The 23,888-nt window shown below is 35.0% G+C and overlaps 1 protein-coding gene across 2 annotated transcripts in view; it reads right to left on the bottom strand.

Moving 5' to 3' along the window:
* Positions 1-23,888, bottom strand: part of cnir (cornichon-like protein) — a 68,354-nt gene that overhangs the window by 20,977 nt on the left and 23,489 nt on the right. For both annotated transcript variants that reach the window (XM_090398666.1, XM_090398667.1), the window contains one exon: positions 309-421. In XM_090398666.1, the coding sequence (XP_090254792.1) occupies positions 309-421 (113 nt within the window). The remainder of the gene's footprint in view (positions 1-308; positions 422-23,888) is intronic.

The following is a 23,888-nucleotide window of genomic DNA, read 5'->3' as shown; positions in this document are numbered from 1 at the left end:
CAGCAGATATGGTTAAATGAGGATCCATCTAATATTATTAGGTTGCTGTTGTACCAAGTAGTAATAAACTGCTTATTTTGCTAACACTGCAGTATTAGAGAACTTCTGACAATTTCCAAATACAGCATTATAAAAAATACATTTTAGCAAACTAATAATCAGAAGTGATTTGTTCTTCTAAGCACTTATAAGCATTTCAAATAAGTTAAATTAAGTGTTTTAAGTGTATTTATGAGTAGTTCAATTATAACAAAAGTTACATTTTAAAGTAATGGGAAAATAAACCAAAATCAGTACGTTTTACTTACTTGTATATCTGCCAACATGCCATAGGAAAATTAATTAGAAAAAGAATCCAATGGAAAGTGAACAGAAGGAAAACTGTAAGCACAGCATGAGCAACCATTTCAGGAACAACCCACTGAAAGAGAAAAACTTTCTTAAATTTCACATTGGGCTTTATATCTTACAAATCCTACTATTTGAATAATGAATTTGTGTGTGTGTGTGAGAGAGAGAGAGAGAGAGAGAGAGAGAGAGTGAGATGGCAATTCAGTCATTCCTTCTGCAGGGCCGGTCCGAGAGTATCTGATGCCCCTAGGCAAAGAAAATTTAGGCGCCCCTATACATTGTCTCTCTCTATATATAGAGAGACAATGAAGTCTTATATAAAGAAGTCTTAGTGCCCCTAGGCGATTGCCTAGGTTCGCCTAATGATAAAACCAGCTTGTCCTTCTGGTATGTAAGGAAGGGGGGGTGATTGTACCTCTTGCTTATAACACTGAATAATAATAAATGCAAATATGTCAAACATCCAAATTGAAATTATCATCATGTCACTTATAAAACAAGTTCCTGATGGTTGAAACTTTTTAAGGTAATGACTAAAGAGACCAAACTCTGCATATTTTATTAGATTAACCGATAATGTACTCAATGGCTGTCTGTTATTTCTGTTCAAAATGTCACTGGACAAATTTCTCACAAGCATGGCTTCTTTGCAGGCAATCCATTTTCTGCTTGAGAAGTAAGGAAATGTCATACAAGCCTATAGTTGATGAGTTTTCTTACTAACGCATGAAATGACAATACTGTCTTATCATTGACATTAGCCAAGTATTGTTTCTGTATGACCCTCCCTCAGCATTTCAGATATTTAAAATAAGGTTTTCTACAAGTGTTTATAACACTGCGTCTGAATTTTTTAAATACAGTCATGGACATATTCATACACTGTAGTTGAAAGAGAAAAACTACAAGTTACTGTGATTAGGAAAAGAATAAGACATGGGGAGAAACTGAGTAGTTTAGATGGTGGGGTAGAGTGAATTGCCCTCCGCAGTGAATCCTTCTATTCCTTGTCGCATAATATTAATGTAAGACCAAAGCTTCGTAGGCTATGAGACCATTGCATGATGTCGGTTAAATGCCAGTGTTCTTGATTCTTTTTGTTTCTTTGTTTATAAGTCTTTTATAGATTTACTCTTTTTTCATCGAAGTATATGTACATAGTATATATATATCAAGTATATATACATGGGGGTATAACCATTACATCTGGTTGGAAGGAAATGTCCACCCTACCAAGCTGCATGGAAGGCAACAGAGAACCACCATGCATACTTTTCTCTTTCTCCAAGTAATGATGAACAAGTCAATATGGAAAAATGAATTATGCACAAGAACAGATGGGACCCCCAGGTCTGATCTTGTACAGTATGCTACCAGGGAGGGGGTTTGTAGATCTATGTTGGAGTCCCAGGAGGATAAGACCTCAAATGATGCTGCAGGATCAAAGCCTCCTGGAAGTTCTGGAGCTAACGTAAGGACACAACATAAGAAAATGAACCTCAAAGAAAATACAAATATGGGTACCTGGAATGTTAATTCAATATATCAAGCAGGGAAGATGGCCAATGTGATCAGAGAAATGAAAAGAATGAGGATATCAATTCTTGCATTCTCAGAGGTTAGATGGAAAGGGAAAGGAGAATAAGAACAGGTGGATTTAGATTTATTTACTCAGGAGGAGAAGAACATCAAAGGGGTGTTGGAATAATGTTGGCTAAAAGAATAGCCGATATGGTGGAAGGAAATTGGCAGAGATCTGAAAGAGTGATTGCTTTGAAAATAAAGGCCAAACCTAGAAATATCCTCATAATTCAAGTATACTTACCAACAACAGATCATACAGATGAAGAAGTTGAAGAGATCTATCAACAAATAGAGAAATGTTTACATTTGAAAATAACAGAGATATACTGATAATAATGGGATATATGAATGCAAAGATAGGGAAAGGACGAGAGGATGGTCTGGTGGGCCCTTGGGGCTTGGGAGAAAGAAATGAAAGGGGGAAACAGACTGGTGGAGTTTTGCATAAAACACAAATTGATAGTGACTAACACCTGGTTTCAACAACATGAGAGAAGACTGTATACTTGGAGAGCACCTGGACAGAGAGGTGAAGAAATCGGATTGATTACATATTAATTCACTCAAGATATAGAAATGTAATAAAAAAATGCAAAAACTTATCCTGGAGCTGACTGCAATAGTGATCATAACCTGCTCACAATTAAAGTAAAAATCAGATTAAAGCAAATAAATAAAGAAAATGCAACTAGAAAAATAAAAATTGATGGACTAAAAAGAAAAGATATTAGAGAGAAATATCAAGCTGAACTAGAAAATAAGATCAGCAATACTGATATTGATAGACCCCTTAGAAGTAAGTTGGACTGATCTAAAAGAGAGAAAATCAAGGAATGTGCTAAAAGTGCTCTGGGTGAGGCAGAGAGGAGAGGAAGGAAGCCCTGGATTACCGAGGAGGTGATAGAAAAAAATGGATGAAAGAAGAAAGTGGAAGAATAAGAACAGCAATGAAGCCCAAGTCAGGTATAAAGAGATCAATAAACAAGTAAAAATTCTGTCTAAAAAGGCAAAGGAAGACTGGCTCAATCAGGTCTGCAAGGAAATAGAGGAAAATGATACAGCAAAGGATATGAGAAAGGTCTATGAAGGTTTGAACTTGATTTCAGGGAAGAAGAGAAGGATAAAAAGCAGTGCTTTGAAGGATGGAGGAGGAAAGATTTTGTTGGAAAAAAATTATAAGATGAAAGAAGTATGTTACAGAACTTGATGGAGATAAAGATAATCTGGAATGTGATCAGATAGAAAATGATGATGCCCCAGAAATTAAGGAATGGGAAACCGAAGCAGCCATTAAAAGAATGAAGGATAGGAAAGTTCCAGGAGTGAATGATATTCAAGGAGAGTTACTGAAGGAATTGGAAAGGAAGGAATAAAACTTCTATCCATCACCTTTAATAGAAGTCTGGAGGAGGATAGAATACCTAAAGACTTAGTAAGATCTATTTTTATTCCTATTCCCAAGACTACAGGAACGATCAATTGCAGTAAGCACAGAACTATCAGCTTGATTAGCCACGTTGCAAAAGTCCTAATCAACATAATATATAGACGAATGGAACAGATGATAGAGGGAAATGAGGCACAGTTTGGTTTCAGGAGAAACAAAGGAACCAGGGAAGCTATCATAACACTACGAATATTGGGGGAAAGAATGATCGAGTGCAATAAAGATTTATATCTATGCTTTGTGGAATATGAAAAAGCTTTTGATAACGTTAATCACTGTTTTATTTGATATTTTGCATAAAATAGGAATAGATAAAAATATTATGAGAATTTTGTTCAGAATATACAAAACTCAAGAAGCCAGGATCAGATTTGAAGGAGAGAATACTGAATGGATCCCCATAAGAAAGGATGTGGGATGTCCCTCACTCCTTTTTAATGTCTACAGTGAATGGGTGATGATGGAGGCCTTGGAAGATCTGAAGGATGGAATAAAGATAAACAGACATCTGATAAATAACATAAGATATGCAGATGACATTGTTCTTATGAGTGAAACAGAGGAAGGCTTGCAAAGAATTTTGAACAGACTGAATAGGGTTGGAAATGAGAGATATAAAATGAAAATAAACATTCAGAAAACAAAAGTGATGAAGATTTCAAGGAAAGGAAATGATGGGATGGAAATCACTTTGAATGGACAAAGAATAGAAAATGTAAAAAAGTTTTGAATACCTTGAGAGTTGGATAACAGAAGACAGTAGATCTAATTATGAAATTAAGACCAGAATTAAAAAAGCAAAAGCAGCATTTTTCCAAATATACCACATATTAGGAAACAGAAATCTGAACAAACAGTTAAAAGTAAGAATCCTCAAGACAATGATCTGGAGCATGGGAATGTATGGATGTGAGTCCTGGGTGATCAATAAGGAGATGAGTGACCGATTGAATGCATTTGAAATGTGGTGCTTGAGAAAAATGGATTGTATCAGCTGGACTGAAAGAGTGAGCAATGAAGAGGTTCTTCAAAGATTCAAAATGAAAAGAAACTATATGACTAGTATCCAAAGAAGAAAAATAGCATTTGCAGAAGATTTGATGAGGGATTCTTCTGGAGAGCTTCCCAGAATAGTATTGCAGGGAATGGTGGAGAGAAGGAGAGGAAGACCCAACTGCAATGGAAAGAAAACATCAAAGATTGGACGGGCCTCTCTATCTCTTACAGAAGCAAGAGATAGAGAGGCATGGAAGTGGACTGTTCATCAGCTGCAACCCCCTAAAGAGGAGGCCACATTGAAAACAAAATTTTCTGTTATCAATAAATAACAGAAAATTTTGTTTTCAGAAAAGTAAATATATGTTCTCAACATTTGCATTTTAGACAAATCTATTCATACAGCAACATAAAGGTATAATTTTAAGAAACGAAAGAACAAAATACTTGTACTTTAATACTTAGCATGCATTCCCCTTTTATGAATAACTTCCCTCAATTTCTTTGCCATGGAATAAACAAAGAGATGAAAGAGTTGGCTGTCCTCAGAAACTTACCTACTGGAGAAAAAAGTAATATTTAGAATGAGCAAGAAAAACAAACCCAAAAATGACATCCTCAGAAATATTAGCACATGTAAATGCACACTACAGAAAACAAGTTTCCCCAAGAACTATTTGCAGGCAATTTCAACCAAGCAGGGTAGAACCAGGGCACCTAGAAGAAAGCCATACATCAGTAAGAAGAACAAGAGAAGCAGATTAATATTTGCTCAGGAGTATATAAGTAAAAGAACAGATTTTTGGAACAAGGTGTTATTTACTGACAAAAGTAAATTTAACACTTTCTATAACAAGAGTAGAATTTTGGTGTGGAGGAGGACTAACAGTGAGATTGAGCCTTAGACCCTCCACGCCATAGTTAAACATGGAAGTGGTGGAGTTATGGGACTTCTGGGACTGTATGGCAGCGTCAGGAGTTGAGAAACTAGCAATCACCAAGGGAACCATGGATAAATTTGCTTATTTAGAAGAGAAATTTGAAGCAGAGTGTTGATGATTCGAGTCTTGGGGATGATTACTACTTCCAGTAGAACAATGATCTGATCCAAAACATAGAGCAGAGATTGTCCATCTCTGGTTGCTCTACTATCACACTCCTCACACACTGAAAACTAAAGCTAGATTTTCAGACTTTAACCCAACAGAGCATCTTTGGAGTGAACTGGAAACTAGAATAAGAACACATGAGATAACTAGCAAGAATAGTCTGAAAGAGGCAATTTTTCAAGAGTAGGACAAAATTAAGTCTGAAACAACTAAGCCACTTGTTTATTCCATGCCAAAGAGGAGTTATCCATAAAAGGGGAATGCATGCTAAGTATTGAAGAATGAGTATTTTGTTCTTTCGTTTCTTAAAAGTGTACCTTTACATTGCTGTATGAATACATTTGTCCAGCCTAAAATGCAAACGTTGAGAATGTATATTTATTTTTCTAAAAATTAAATTTTCTGTTATTTATTGATGTGTATATATACTTCGATGAATAAAGAGTAAATTTATAACAAACTGTTATGTCTTATTCTTTTCCTAATAGCAGTAACTTGTAGTTTTTATCTTTCAGCTAATAGTGTATGAATATTTATGACTGTATGTGTGTGCACATCTGTGCAAAAACTATTCCTGTACTCAAGCAGTGGCAGATTTTACTGAAATTCATATTTGAAATTCTTACAAAAATGTGTCAAGCCATATATATTTTTTTGCAAATTTCTGAAACTTGAGGTTCAGTAAATTCCTTCCAGTTCATATAGTGCTGTTTTTGGGCATATTAATAATTTATTAGCAAAACACATGTTTTATGAAGCATTCTTAATCCCCAACCATATTTTGAATTAAGCTATGAATAAACTTTGCTACAAAGTAATGATGAACATACCATAGGGGTCTTGATTTTTTGGCTGAAATATTTTTGAAGCACATTACTGAAAGATATGATTTAACTACTAGATACAAACTTTGAAACCAGGAGATCTAATGTAGGAATAAATTTGAACAGGCCAACAGAGAAATATATACAAATTCTATTTTAACAAAAAATCACTATTTGTAAAATTGACATTTAAATTTAATAACAGGAACTAAAACGTGCAGAACAACTATTTTGAAGATTAAAGCATGTAATAAGATAAATTGCAAGGTAAATGCTTTGAGATCCCAGATAGTGCATGGGCTGTTTTTGATGGTTGCCATCAGATGTAAACAATGTCTTTTTTTTTGGGGGGGGGGGGGTATACTTCTCTCATATACATACAGAAAGTGATTTAATTGGTTGAAATTGAACTTTATTTAGCTTCCAAACCAACAAAATAAAACAGTATCCATGAGATTTATTCCAGGATAGCTAGAATTTATGAAAGTCATACTTTTGTTTTGTTTAGTTTTTTTTTTTTTTTAATATCTGAATATTTTAATATTTTTTTATCAAAAGCAATAATACACAAAAATAATCCAAAAATACCATATCCAGAAATTTCATACAAATTTATTAAAAATATTCCTGATGCCAAAATTTGTTTGTTTGTGGCAATAAATCAATATCAAAAATTAAAATCTGCTTCAAAATATTCAAAAACACTTATGAAACAGGTTTCAAAAAATAATTTAATTTCAATTTTTGTTCTGCAGACAACTACATCCACAGAACAAAAATGGACTAAAAGTTTCTTCACAAATGAAACTAATACAAAACTAATTTGTTTTAGTCCCCTTTTTTCATCTTTTTCCCACCCCAAAAAAAGCGCTCTGCTCACCCTTAAAAATAATATATATATATAAAAAAGAGAGTTTCAAATTAATTCTCCCACATTGCCTAAGCCCCCCCCCCTCCTTTCAACACCATAACAGCAGAAGTATGCACACCGCAGAAAGAAGACAGGCAACAACATCCAAGAAAAGGTATGAGCGAATTTTCTTCTATTATGCTACATATATTTGTCTCTAAAATACATCTGCAATGCCCTAGGAATTCAGTAAAAAGCCAATGATATTAAAAAAAGGGGTACTCCTAAACAAAAGCAGGCAAAATACCCATATAAATAAGTTTTTAACAGGAGTACCATGGGAGTTTTCCCAGAAATAATACCTATATTTACTTGTGTCTTGTAACCATACAACCCCTAACCATTGGCTCTCTACTCATAACCTCCCTACCACCCCCCCCCTCACAAAAACACTTTTAAAATAGTATCCACTTAGTGCACGCACCAACACACGCCTATGTCATGGTCTCACGACACATATTCAATGAGTGCATAAACTTTACAAAAGATACATACCAGAAAACCATCCTAACATACATTGCGCAAAAAATACACATAACATTCTTTAAAAAATGCCTCAATCACAACGTCATACCCCATCAACCCTCTCCCCGGCCCCCTTTTCCCATAAACTCTTCCCCTTCCTCTAAAAAACAGTTTCTATTTTCAGTCCCCTTTTTCATCTTTTTCTCACCCTATGAAAAAAGCACTCCGCCCACTCTTAAAAATAAAATAATATATGTATATGTAACATGGGAGTTTTCCCAGAAATAATATCTGTAATCTGTAAATTTATATAATTACAATCTTTCTTCAAAAAAAATAGAACCCATAAGCAGACATTTAAACAATATCTCTTAAAAACGTTCAAATGAAAGAATTTATCACTGAAGCTCAAATGAAATGAGAAAACAATTTCGACATGTCATTCTAATTTCATTTTTTAAGTTTGAATCTCTTTCTCATCCTCAAAAAACTTCAGGGTTTAAGAAACAACCAGAACATAATCATAATGAAAGCCAACAGAGAAGACCTCACTGCTGTCATTAAAAGAACAGATTATCAGATAAAAAAATTAATTTAAATTATCCAAAATAACATTAACAAGTTTTTCTCATTAATGATGAGAAAAACTTGAAAGAAAATTATGGCTTGAACATTTCACCTATTTTTCCCATATTGTCAGTCAACTATTTAAACTAAGCTATGTAGTACATTCTTTCGGAGCATATAAAAATACCACAACTTCAATAGCAAAATGCTTCAAAATTACTAAAATTAAAAAAATTCAAAGTTCATGATTAAAAATGTTGACAAACTGTTTCATCCAGACCAAATAATAGAGAGTGAGGAATCAAAAAATGGATTAAAGGCAATACCTAGTCAAATTTCTCTTATCCATATAGCAAGTCATGCCAATATCTAATTAACACAGAGGTTCGTCATTTTTTCAAGACAGTGCATTGGCAATGATCAGATCAGAATGTTGCTCAACAAGGCATTTATTCTAACTAGAAAACTGTAATTACATACTAGGCAAGTAATGGGGAATAACTTTCTCCCAACATAGCTAACTCCAGAAAATACATTGCACAAATAAAACACATACATTTCTGCCTTCATGCAACACACTACTCAATATTTTACAAATTTAGGACAAACGCTTGCTTAACAAATACATAAAGTTATACACATCTACAATCCAAGAACATCAATATGATGTGGTTACTCACAGTATCTTTGCCTTGATCTGGATACTTCTTTAACTTGGACGATTCAGTACTCTATATACTGTTGCAGTTGTCCTGGCCTAAGAAGCAAATGATATCCTTCCTTCTTTTTTTCTTTCTTCCTCAGTTAGCGGCTGCCTGTTGTTCACACTACTAGGTGACTAGAGAGATTATGATTTCGCCCCCCTCAGGAAGATAAAACAATCAATATATTTGAGTACCCTAGATAGAGTGGAATTTGATGAAGTCTTGGAGATTTTTCCAGAAGAAGAATGATGGATACTAACCATCTGCAATTCTCAAAGAAGAAAAACCAAGACCAATGAAAACAAAACCACTCATCACAGGAAGAGATGATACCATTAAAAAAAAAGAAATACTGGAAACATTCCTACAGTGGAATTGTCATAGATTCGACAAAACACAGACAACATACCTGAAGCCAAGTGACAATCCGACTCTCTGTGATATTACCATTATTTATAAGGAAAAGACAGGGATGGACCTGCCCAAATTGCCATCCTTGTGGGTAACCATATCCCCTTCCAACAAATCCAAATTAACACCAGCATTGAAGCAGTTGCTGTAAGATTCTCGGTCAGAAGCATATGCTGCATCTACCTCCCTCCTGCTGCAGATTTTTCTCAAGATGACCTCGTTGATGTCATATCACAGTTACCATCCCCCTTACTGTTAATGAGGTATTTAAATAGACATAACACTCTGTGAAGAAGTGCCTGAACAAACATCAGAGGAAGAGTTGTTGAGCATATGCTCAACAATCTTCCTCTTAAACACCAGAAGCATTTCCTTCTTCTGAATGCCTACCCAAACATCGACCGCAATCGACTTAACCATCTGCACATCCTTGCTTTTGCTGCTATTGAAGTGGTAAACTGATGATAGCCTATTTGGGAATCACTTTCAGTGTTATCCACTTTTCTACATGGGCAACAATATACTACATCACAGATATCACAGTGGAAAATTGATCAAGCTGACTTTTCTCATTAGCAGTTTTCGATTCTGCAACAATAGTCAGTTCATCTCCTATCAGTGATGCAGTGAAGCATGTAACAGAGTGTATTATAACAGCAGCCATAACTGCAATTCCTAAAACATCTAGTAAGTTCACACATTTTCCTTAGCCATGGTGGCATTTTGATTGCACAGCAGCCAAAGAAGCCCAGAAGAAAGCTTGGTATTTTGTGTAGATACCCCACAACAACAAACTCAACTGCTTTCAAACAAACTGAAGCCTGAGCAAGACACATGAGGTGTCAGAGCCAAATCCAATTTACTTCTTCTATATCAAGATTCACCAATATTAAAGAAGTATGGTCAAAAAATCTGAAAAATGAAAGGCAGATATATCACCAACTGGCTCTCTTCTCAAGAAGAATGATGAAACAGCAACTACTGACACACTCGAGGAGATTTTTGCAAAAAAACATTTGCAAGATATTCCTCTGAGTTCCTTGTCCAGAAAATCAAAAACAAAAAAATAACCAATTTGTTATTCTTCAAACAGCAAAGATGAGTACCATTTACCAAAGAAGAAATGAAAGCTGCTTGAGATAAATGTCATCCAACTGCTGTTGGACCAGTAATATCCATTACAAGAGGGCAAAACATCTGTTAACATTGGCCATGGATCAACTGTTGCACCTTTACAACAGAATTTTCCATGAGAGTGTATTTCTGGATACCCTAGCAAAAGGCGATTATAAGTGCCTTTCCTAAGCCAGGGAAATCCAAAATTCCCAAATAACTACCATCCAATGGCTCTGACCAGCTGCTCATTATAAGATTTCGAAAAAATTATTAACTCTCATCTTTTATGGTTTTTGGAGCAAAACAATGTTTTTTTCCAGTACACAATCTCATTTCTGAAAATATCATTCTACCACTGATCATCTTGTCTGGCTCGAGGCATCCATTAGAGATGCCTTCTTAAAATGTGAGCATCTAGTATCAGTTTTCTTCTATATGGAAAAAGCATACAACACTACATGGAAATTTGGAATACTGAAAAGACTTGCATAATTTTGGTCTTTGAGGGAATCTCTCTCTCTCTCTCTTTTTCTGAAAAACTTCTTATCTAACCAAATCTTTCATGTCTGAGTGGGAACTGCCCTCTCACGTCCCAACAGCCAAGAAGAGAGTCCCACAAGGTTCTGTTTTAAGTGTCATGCTTTTTACAATCAAGGTAGACATGATAACAGAACAACTCCCTCCAACAGTAATTAATGCCCTATATATAAATGAGTTTAGCATCTTCTGTCACTCGTGTAACATGAGGATCATACAAAGACAGCGCAACAAGCGATTGACCATCTATCAGAATGGACACTTACAAACGGTTTCAGATTTTCACAGCAGAAGACAGTTCTGTGCACTTTTTGCTACTGGATCTCCAATAAGGACCAACTTTTCTTTTTTGTTGTGTCAGTTGCTTTCTCTAATGCCGTACTCAAATTCCTCTGCTTCAACCTTAGAAACTTCTGTAATATCACAGACATAAATACATCTCATTGTCCAGTTTCCCCATTCTGATATTTGTCCCATCATACTACTTGACACTGTTTGCCATTCACAAAGATTATTCTCATTTTTAGTGTTGAAAACTATAGCTACTCCTTGTTTTCCATGATTACTATGGCCTGAATAACATCTTGTATTTGCTGCTTAGAACGATCACCTGACCTCATATAATGTAATTCTAGAATGGCAAAAAGAGGTTGTCCTCTGTATTTAATTAGAATTTAAGAATTGGATATACAGAATATTAAAATTTACTGATTGCAATTCTATATGGAATATGAAAGAATCTACATTGAGAGGCAAAGAGAATTAATTAATATACAGAACTAAATCATCTATATATTTATATGTATCTTTAGAGGATAAAGTCATTCTCTCACTGACTCATTTTATTATTGGTTTGTTTTACATGTACTTAATTACTGCCAGACTGAGTATTTTGTTTTTCACAACGAATTCCTACAAAAACAATAACTGTTCATTAGCACATCGGTTCTTTATCAGGGCTTTGCTCAAAATATAAAACTTCTGCTTATCTTCCACAGGACTATGCAGCTTCTTTATTTAGCATATATTGTTCCATTTGTCCTCATTGTTTCACTAGGTATAAATATTGTCTCACTTCAAGCAATTTTATTAAAAGAAGCACGACTCACAAATTGTTTACCACACTAAGCAATTTCCTTTAATACTTTATAAACTAAAATGTTTCAAAGGAAAGCTCTTATTTATGCCACTTTTCAGTTTCAGATTTCTAATTTAACCACTTGTTTCTGAGTAAATAATTTATCAATATATCACTGGTGTCCTTGAGACTGAAGTAGAAACTTTACATTTCAGTGTTACCCTGAACATTGAAATAGAACAAGTATTTTTAATATCTCCTTTTATTACTATTCACTTGTTGACAGCATCAACTTTTCAGTCAACGGATTCACCTTACTAAGATTTTTTTTTTTTCCCCAAAAACGTAGAACAAAATTCTTTGTTCTACGTTTTTGGGAAAAACGTAGAACAAAATTCTTTGGTATGTGTTCTCAAACATCCAATCTCTTGTTTCTTCCCTTGTTCTCTATGTAAGCTGTCAATCTCCTCAGTGAGCATGTGCACTTGTTCAACTAAGTGGCAAAGAGAGAAGTTAATGACTGCCACATTGTTGTTAGCAAAAGAAAAATGTCTTGACAATGAACAATAGATGACTCGGTATACTTAGTAATCGAGAATTAAAACAAAGAACCATTGAAAAATATTACAATTATCAGATATCTGGTAAGTACATTAAATATAAAACATTTTATATTATTCTTTAACATAAATATCAATTTCTTATCAGGTACATGATAAGTACTGATCACAGGTGGCTAACTAATAAAATTCTAACATACAGAAGCAACTATAAAAAGATTCATAATTGTAAATTTTGACTATTTTTACAGTACTTCACAAAAAATGGAAGAAATATCAAAAATTCAACTCGGAACTGTAAATTCTGTATATAAGCAATTATAAGAGCCTGTTGGCAAGTGTATTTGGTCATATACAATATGCTGATTTTCAGTCTCAGGGACTGAAAATCAGCATATTTCCTCTTGAATCTAAAGATATGAAGATATCTGACATCATCAGGTTCTTCGAATTATCTACATATTCATTTGGCTAGTCTTAAGTTCAAGACTGGATGCCATTAAAAATGGTCCAATTTATTTATTTCATGTGGGGTTCTCCCCTTTCCTCAACCATCCCTTAGGACTGGTTGAGCTCTCCTAATGTGGGATTAAGTATGGATTTTATGACTGTAGATCCGTGTGTGTGTTTACTGGCCAGTTTGGCTGTTTTGAGGGGGCAAAAAACCAGAGTTTCCGGGTGAAAAAACCTCCATATGAGACCGGCTAACTCACCTTTAGTTGAAAGAGACCAGATAAAAGTTCCTCACATCATTGACAGGAATTGAACCCAGGTCTTTCCGACCACAGAGCTTCATCTATACCAACTGAGCTATGAAGGCTTAATGATCCAATTATTAATTAATAATTTAGCAATTTTTATTGCCAAAATGATTCAAAATGACAATTCCTCTCTTTGCTGAGTAGAATTGAATGAAATTTGGTTAGGGACCACAAGATTGTGACACTTGTTTGCTGCTTAAAATCGTGATGGTTTTGGGCCAGCTATCTGATTGACCACCAGTGGAGACTGAACTACCCACTCAGTCTCCAAAAGTTGGATAAGCTAAAACAGTCTATGTATTCCCTGTAAGGGAATAAAAGCCATTAATATTTTTTATTTGGTAAATAAAAAAAAATATTTTTTTTATTTACCAAAATTTATCAAGTCATTTCAACTTTTGTTTCAAACCATCTGAATGGCAAAATTATTTAATACATAAATTTATAATTTAATAATTTTAATTTTAGAATGATGTCACTATACAAGAATGTAATTATGAAATACACCATTTTATAATTATCTACAATCATTTCCTTACTTTTTTTTGTCCTAGATGTGGTAATTTGAGCGATCTGATATGTGATATAGTTGGTTAAAAGGTTGATATACTACATTAATATAATGTTTTAGAATGACTGTGATTCTTCTTGCTATGTTTCCATGTCAGGGTCAGTTCTGACAGCATACAGTTTACAGCTCTATTGTTTTAACCATTTGCAGACAACCTATTTTTGGCTTTTAGGAAATGATCACAACAGCTTGGTACTTTAGCACCTCAATAATGCCAAATATGTTTAGTAAGAAGTTTTGAGATTGCATGACAATAACTACTAAGAGAAATGCATGCTATTGATCAAACATGTAGATATAAAAAATGCAAATCTTCTCAAACCTTCCAAATTCACTTCACAAACATACACAATCTCAGTTCCAAGCTCAATGATACATTTCCATCTGTAAAACTACAGCTTTTCCTAACCAACTTCCTATCAGCTAATCAATTATAAGCTTCTTCAATTCTGCTTACTTCACTTTTCCCAACTACACACTTTCAGATTTCTCATCTCCAAGCTAGTATTTGTACATATGTTCATTCTTCTCAAGCTAAATTCCTATCTCAAGATAATTCTTAAGATATATATATAATAAAATATATAATATTTTATTATATTATATTATATTATATATATATATATATATATATATAATATAATATAATATAATATAAATATATAATAAATCTCAAGATAATTCCTAATCTTCAATATCCTCTGTTCGATCTTTTTTTAGCTATAAATCTCCTTGCCTAATTTTGTCAAATTTATTTGATGTCTCTATCTATTTTAATGCAATCAATTATTCCAAACTTTGCGATTTCCTTTCTTCAATTCTTGACAGTAATGATGGCTGTCACATAAGGACCTGTGAGCCTGGCATATGATCATCAAGCTTACTAACATATTAGATTGTAAAAAATGAATGTCTCAGAATGAAATAGCTCCAGCTTATGCTGTAATAATAAAAACAAGATAACAATTTTAAACTGGTAGTGAGGTAATCCACCTAAAACAAAATTAGTTAATACACCTTTAATTATTAAATTACAAAATGTAAAAGTAAAAAAGCATTAGACAAACTTATGTTTTGCACAGTTTGTCAATTTAGGGACTGAAAAAAATAATGCATGCTATTACTTAGCATTAGCATTTAGGCAATATGACATTGAATAAAAGACAAGTTTTGAACAATAAAGCCAAAGACAGGGTAACATTAACCTACATGACAGCGAGTTATATAACTATTTATGCCAACTTATGTAGGTATACAAAAAACCAAGGTTCCTGAAACAATAAAATTATTATTATTATTATTTGACACCTCCAGGGAGTCCAAAGACTCAAATAGGAAAGATAATGTCATAGCATCAAGAAAGCCTAACTACTTCCTTGTAGATCTTGATGTAATGTTTCGTTTCCAATGACTTTGCTTTTGAAACAACACTGTGCAGTCAGCATGTAGAAATGCTTAGGCATTTTCTATTACTAACAATCCCACAAACTGTTCATATAACTACCAAAATACCAGACAAAAACAACCACTTTTCCAATGATCTTTTTTAGGCATATCATAATGTTTGCCCTCTCCCATGGAGGTAATGCACAGCCTTTCAACTTATGTTCTCTGCCACTGTAAAAAGGCCAAATAAAATTGTCCTTATTATCATTTCCTTGATTGGCTTACTGTTTACAATTGATCCAAACATTTGTCTTAAATGCATCACTGAAACAATTCTTATAAGTATAGAAACAATTATTCTCCATTCCACTTTAAATTCTCATCCTTAGATAAGCCTTGATTCTTTAAGAAGTACTCCTCAAAACAAGAATCAAGCACATCTTAACTGGCTTTAATTTAAATATCCACTCAGCCAACTTACCTGGTAGTGTCTTGCAAGCAAATTATTAGCACACTGCCAGTCAAGTTGGTGAATGCATTATCTCTGCTCTCCAACCAAGACCATGGGTTCAAGTCCCATGTAGCATGGATATTGAAAAGTTCTAGATGACATGTGAATATCAGTGGCTAGTGTAACCACCACTATGCTTATTGAAAACCTGAAGTTGCACATGAAAAAGTTCCATGTTTAGTTTCTAGTACAGGATTTCTGAATTACGAAATTCTTACCTTCTTCTTCCCCCCCTCCCCCTTTCTCATACAGTAATGTACTAATGTACTATAGATTATTTAGTATTTTTTCAGCTGGGATTCATCATTCATAAGAAACATTCAAAACCAATTTTGAGAAGCCCAAAAACAGGAAACTTGCATCTTGACCACATGGCAATTGTGCTTTCTGGTCCCTTATGGCTGCCCCACTTGCTTATTATAGATGAAATAGCTTGAAAAAGTCCATGGTTGGTCTTTAGAGACCAACCATGGACTTTTAGGTATTTATAAGAAACATTCAAACCTGATTATGAGAAAAGCCAAAGAAAGAAACTTGTCTTTCTAGTCTTTTGAAAGACTCTTTCAAAAGACTAGAAAGACTTTTGAAAGAGTCTTTCTAGTCTCTTTCAAAAACCATCTACCCTAACATCCTATCTTTTATTCAGCCATTTAGCCCTAAATTTAAAAGAGGTAAATGGTCTACTGCAGTATTATTATTATTACTTGACACCTCTTGGGAGTCCAAAGACTCATCAAGGGAGGGCATCTACTCTACAACTCTCTATCTCCTCCACCCACAATGGACCACAGCTACACCAACACCATCTACCTACAGAAAATTACAGAAAAAGCCAATCTTTTGAGTCCTTTATTTTCCCTGCTACTTGTTGTATTGATGATTTCATAAATGTGATTTTTTAGATCTGGATACCATAAAATTATGTCAGATGGCATTCCTCAGAACAGTTTTAAAGACATGCTCCAAAGTTGACAATGCTGTTTTGTTTTGCACTTTTATATGTTACTTTGCTGGTTTGCAGCTTAGAAATTAGCTCATATGCAACCTATTCATAAGAAAACAAATTGTGGTCCCATTGTTTTCACTTTAATTCTTTCTAAAGTAACTGAGTAATCTATAAACAAACTGGAAACATCCTAATAAACAAATGTCCAGCAGTATTGGTTTCTGTCACTCAAGTGATTGCTCATAATATCTCTAAGAAGTGTCATCAATTTGGCAATAGACCATAAGCTCTCATCTTACAGTCTGTTTTCTGCAAATGAGTTGCTTTCTCTTTCTAGATGTGTATTAAGTGTGAGAGTAAATACATCGTAATCCTTATACACAGCAAATAATGTTTGTGTACTACAGGGCTCTGTTCTTTCTATATATAAATGATTTGATCCAGTCAACTGCTTTTTTCCACTCTTTTTCTAAGGGCTTTCTTTTGGAGTAAAGTTAAGTTATCCACAGGTCCAATGCTTTTCTTCCCAGAAACCCAAGTTTATCATCCTACAAAATATGCAGCCAGAGAATACACACATTTAATAGAACATAATTATTATTATGATTTGACACCTCCAGGGAGTCTAAAGACTCATCAGGGGAGAGTGTGCCAACAGCAGCATTGAATGATTGACCCCTTCCAACTACTAACCATGCTCAAACTTGCTTAACTTTTTTGCAAGCCATTAGTAGCAGAGGCTCTACCAATCGACCAACCTTTGCTGGCAGATGCTAGATACTGCAATAAATGAAGGCAATCATGTAAATTAGTGGTGAAAGGAGATTTCAATGTTTCAATAGTCAAGAGGCTTCCATTTGAAAATAGGGCTTTAGATTGCGAAACCTCAGAGGGGACAAGTTAGTTCTGCTTTGCTAAGCATATTTGCCTAACAATGACAAACTCCTTTTTTCAAGAGCATGGATATGATATTCTCCAAATAACTCAACAATTAGAATAAATTATATCATCATCATTATCATCATCATCATCAAATTCCTGACAAATACCCTCAAGCGATGTACAGGATATGATAGTACTTGATGAAAAATTTACCTAATTACTAACTTCCTATCTACAATTTTCCTCAAAATCAATCTGTTACTTGTCAAGATTCCAACATTATTATCAGATCTTATATTTCTATCGTTTAAGGCTCTTTGTACCATATCAATCCACATATATCTTGGTCTTCCTCTGGGTCGATTTCCTGCCAACCTGGCAGAGAAAACTTGTTTTGCTAATCTTTCCTCGCCCATTATTTTCAAGTGACCATATCACCCTGAGATTAGCTCTGCTAACGCATTCCTGGATGCTGACAATGTCAAGTTCTTTCCTCATATCCTTGTTTTTAATATGATATTGTCATTGATGCCATCTGTTCATGCATCTAATCTTTCTTAGGACTCTCATATCTGCAGTCTCTATCTTTGGTCAAGTGTTTCACTTCTGACCCAGCTCTCAGATCCATAAGTTAAAACTAGTTTGAACACTGTCTTATACACAGCTAATTTAGTGCTCCGACTAATTTATCTCTTATTCCATATTAATTTATTCAATTGACTTCCTACAATACCAGCTTTGTTGATTCTATTGTCTATTTCCATATTTAATTTCCATCTTCACTAAAAATCGTGCCTAAGTAGCTAAAATGTTTTACTCTTCCTCAGGTTTCCCATTCAAAACACAGTTGACATTTTCGACGATTCTACATATTTTCATTGTCTTTGTCTTTTTATTGCTTTTTATTGCTGACCAACATCTATTACAACAGTTATTCAATTTAGTCAGGGAATCTTGCAAGCTTGTAGTGGATTTATTTAGAAGTATAACATCGTCCGCATAAAGCAAAGAGCAGACATTAACATCTCCAATTTTGATATCATGTTTAATACCACTTTCCTTCATAATGTGATCCATCTAGATAATGAATAACAAAGGGGACAATGTACATCCTTGTCTCACACCAGATTCAACATCAAACCATCTTCCTGTACTTCCTTCAATTCTAACTGCTGACTTGCAACTCAAATAAAGACTACGTATTGCTTGATATAATGCCTGATTGACACCATATAATTGTAGTGTATTGAATAGCTTCTCTCTTGGCACTGTGTCATATGCCATTTCCAAATCGACAAAACTTAAATACAGATCTTTGTCATATTCCCATGCTTTCTTGACTATTTGTCGTAAAGTGAAGATCTGTTCCTGACAGCCTCTATTTGGCCTGAATCCAGCTTGTTCTTCACCAAGCTTTTTTCCACAATTCTTCTCAACCGTTTCTCAAGTATACTTACATAGATCTTGCCAGGAACACTCAGTAGGGAAATACCTCTGTAATTCTCACATGCAGTTTTATTTCCCTTTTTATATATGGGTACTATGAGAGCTCTACTCCAATCATTGGATATTTGTCCCTCCGTCCAGGCTTTCTGAACTATGCAGTGCAGCCACTGTAAGACTTTTATACCACCATACTTCAGCATTTCTGGTCGAATATCATCTATTCCTGCTGCCTTTCCACATTTCAAGCCTTTGATGGCTTTTTCTACTTCAAGTATGGATATGTATTCCTGACTGTATGCCTGTTGAGTGTTTTTTACCACTGTGCTATCACTGCTTGTTTCATTTAGCAATTTTTCAAAGTAATTACTCCATACTTCAATAATATCTTTTTCTCCAGTTTTTGTGTCACCTTTATCATCTCTAACTCCTTTTACAGCACTCTTTCCTCCATTTCTAAGCTTCTTCAACAACCTCCAGAATATCTTACCACCTTCTTGATATTTATTTTCTACATTCTTGCCAAAGCCCTCCCATGACTTTTACAGTGTTTAGCTTTCTTACATTTGTCTCTGTGTTCTCTAAGATCACAAGCTGACTTATTTGCCAGGAACTTTTGATATGCTTTCTTGGAGTACTGATTTTTCTATCCTTGCAGACAAGCTCACCACATGCCTCTCTGGCTGTATCAATCAGGGTTTTCTTCAAGGCTTGCAACTCAATCTCCAAGGTTTGGTTCTTGTTCTCAAACTCTTTCATTTTTTCTTCAATAATCTTTGTGTATTTTTGTCTACAGTTCACATCTGAGAGCTGCTCAATTTTTATTCACTTTAAAAATTTCTTACATGTTATTCTTTTCAATATGAAATCCAATTTTATCCTACTCAAGACTAAATAGTGATCGCTTCCAATTTCAAATCTTCGGTACACTCTGGTGTCCTGCACCAGGGAGAAAACATCACTATCAACAATAACATAGTCAATGAGACTTTTCTTATTCCTAGCCTCTTCTCTCCATGTGAATTTGTGCACATTTTTATGTTGGAACATGGTGTTAGTAATAACCAGTCCATGTCCTGAGCAGAAATCCAACAGGTATTTGCAATTCATTATTATTAGCTTTGCTCTTTTCTCCAAATTTTCCCAAAACATTTTTGTATGTCTGACAATCACTTCCTACTTTGCTATTTAGGTCCCCAACAAGGACCAACTTTTCCTTTTTCATTGTGTTAGTAGCTTTCTCTAGAGCCTCAAAAAATTCCTCCACTTCTACTTTAGTAGAACCTTCTGTGGACCATAGGCACTAGTAAGTTTCATTGTCCAGTTCCCCATTCTGATATTTGCCCACATCACTATACTTGACACTGCCTGCTATTCCAAGAAGATGAGCCTCGTATTTTGTGTTGAATACTATGGCTACTCCTTCTTTTCCTTGATTGTCATTGCCTGAATATAACATTTTGTATTTATTGCTCAGAAAGATCTCACCAGTTTTTGTCTTTTTTGTTTCAGTCACCCCTATTATGTCGATCTGGTACTTATCTAATTCCTCAGCTAGCTCCATTTCTTTGCCATTCAGGCTTCTTATGTTGATGGCACCAATCTTCAATTCTGGTGATGTTGAGTTGGGGTAAGTTTTAGGAATTGTTCCAGTAACTGACTTTTTGCTGTTTGCCCTGGTTCCCTGGCAAAAACAACGGGGGCCTTGTTTAACCGGGCGACGCCCCAGCAGGCATGAAATTTTGTCATGTTGTACCATCAATTTGTATATTGTTTAAGCCAATAAGAATACAATTTGGTCAGCTAAATCCCAAATTGCCAGCCCATCCTCGTTCTTTCAGTATCCAGGTAGATGCCCAACAGGGTGCACCACAAGAAGGTGAAGATTGGACATTAAGTCAGATGCCCTGGTCGGTTCTCTCCATTCCTTTATAAAAAAAAGTATAATTTTAAAAAGATCAAACTATGCCAAGCTATTTACAGCAAAAGACAAGCAGCTGTTTGCAGAGAAAGAAAGGAGATTACTTCCAAATCAATAAAGGTGCTAAACAAGTGATCAAATATTTCCTAGACTTTTACTGCTACACTTGAACACATGTTCAGAAAACTTGACTGGATCAAAAAGGGTCTCAGTACTTTAGGGGAAAAAAACTAAACGATCTTCAATTTGCTGGTGGCACTGTCATTTTCTTAGAAGACCCCCCCCCCCACACACAAAAATACAGTGAACTGATGGAGATGATAAACTAACTGAACACTGAACACACAAAAACTGGCAGGACAAATTAATTTTAAAAACAAAAATTATGCATAACAGCTCAAAAATTCCTCTCTTGATGGATGGCATCAGCACTGAATGCATGCCACAGTATACCTATCTGGAATAAATAAGCTTCGACATAGATAAACCGAGACATACAATCCAGAGTAACCATAGAATGAAATAATTACTGCAAGTGCAGCGAATGGATGAAGATCAATTTGCACATTTCTCTTAAAAGAAAGATGTTGATCCCATCATAATATTGCTCATATCAAGTACAGTGCTTGATTCTTGATAAATAAAATCAGAAATTTGAGAATTAAAAAAATTCAGACATTAGGCAGGTCACAAAAATTGAAGTTATTCAAAAAGCCAAAAAAATTACTGCAGAACTGGGCTGGGCATTTAGCTAAGATAAAAGATGGGTTACCAGAAAGGAAAAGATCAAGAGGAGAACAGGGGATGAGGTGGAGAAGAGATCATAGAAATAGCAAGAAATAACTTGATAATAATGACCCATGAGAGAGAGAAGAGTGGAGAAATATAGAAGAGGCCTTTTCCCAACAATGGGATGCTACAGGCTGATATCATCATCAGCATGTCCTTATAGACTTAGCTGCTTTGGATGTAATTATAACCAATACCAATTTCCAACTCTTATGCTTCTGGCAATACTTATTGTTGACAAGACAAAATTTCTTTTCTTGGGATAACTCTACCCTCCAAAAACATATCACAAGTATTACTTACTTCCTCAAATCTCAATAAATTACATCTCTCTCTTTCACTCCATGCTATGTTTTATTCCTGCAACCATTATTTCAACATGAATCACAAACCCATTCAACTAATGCTGGCCTAGTTGGCCAAGTGGATAGCATATCCACTCTTCAAACAATAAGTTGTGGATTTGAATCCCACCTTGGGAATGGAGATTTGAAAAAGCCTGCTTTGAAAAGCGAGCATGACAACTCTGAGTTTATAGGGATTGTCTTGATGGTAAAAAATAAATAAATAAATAAAATAATAATAATTAAATACTGTTCTCATATTTGGGATAGTGTCCCTAAGAATTCTTGACTGCATAAGAAGAGGGCAATTAAATTTATCAATGATCAATCATTAACTTTCAAAATTCTACTTTAAATCTGTAAAGAGACAGACAGACAGCAACTTGCTATATCTCTTCAAAACTGAACTCCAAACTTCACAGAATAATAAGCCTTCCTACTATTGCTGCTTTTCCTAAACAGCACGATCTGCAGTGTTCAAATCCAATATCAACACGTTCCTCTTTTATCCTTCAGTTGTATCCTCCTATGGTATCAGTACAGAATAAATTCTTGTGTTTGGACATTATAACATTATAATCAAAAAGCTGTATTATTATTACGGGCAGCTCCAAGGAGTCCTTAGAGTCATTGAGGGAGGCCCAACATCATGTCAAGAACAACTCTTCAACATTCACACAGTATCTATCATACTTCACCTTGAACTCATTTACAGTCATGGCACCCAAAACAGAATCTGGCAGCTTATTCCACTCATTTACCACTCTCCAAGTAAAAAACCTAGCTCTAACACCCTTGCTAACCACACTCCTACCAAGCTTCCATGGATGGCCCCTAGTCCTCCCACTACCAGTCATATTCTCAAAAATATCTTCTGAATTAATCATATAGAAACCCTTCAGTAATTTGAATGTCTCAATCATATCACCCCTTTTCCGCCTATCAACCGATTTCTGCAGCCCACAAATCTTCAACCTGTTCTCATAAGGTTCATTCCATAGTCCTGCTATTATCTTGGTCACTCGTCTCTGGATTCTCTCCACCTCCTCCTCCCCATCCATAAGAAACCCTGGCGTACATATTTGGGCACAGTAGTCTAGATGGGGTCTTATCAAGGCTCGATAGAGGAACAATAACCTGTTTGTCTCTGCTCGTTAAAGTGTTTTTCAGCAACCAAGTGATTTGATCAGCTGATTTTGCCACTTTCGCGATGTGTCCCGTAAACTTCAACTCCCTATCCACCAACACTCCCAAATCCCTGGCGTCGTCAATCTCCTGGAGTGCAGTTCCACCAATGTGATATACTGCTGCTAATCTTTTCACCCCCAAAATGCAAAACCTTACATTTTTCCACATTAAATTGATATCCATTCTCCTTAACCCAGTCCTCCAAACTATCCAAATCATCCTGCAAAATTTTGACATCCTGAGCATTCACTATTGCTCTACCCAACTTTGCTTTGCATCATCTGCAAACAGATGCACAGTTCCTCTCAGATCCTTTCCTATATCGTTAATGAACAAATTAAACAGTAGTGGTCCAAGAACAGTATGCATGGGATATCACTCTCTCTCACTCACTCACACGCACACACACACATAGGGTGTTTCAAATAAAAGTATCTCTATTCAGAGCAATTTGTAGAGAGAACCGGTAGACGAAATATCCTCAAAC

Source organism: Typopeltis vanoorti, chromosome 10 (genome assembly GCF_054136105.1).
Source record: "Typopeltis vanoorti isolate ZY-2024b chromosome 10, IOZ_Tvanoo_1.0, whole genome shotgun sequence".
In the NCBI taxonomy this organism is placed as follows: Eukaryota; Metazoa; Arthropoda; class Arachnida; order Uropygi; family Thelyphonidae; genus Typopeltis; species Typopeltis vanoorti.
The sequence above is the reverse complement of the archived record's forward strand: the minus strand, read 5'-3'. Positions and strand labels throughout refer to the sequence as shown.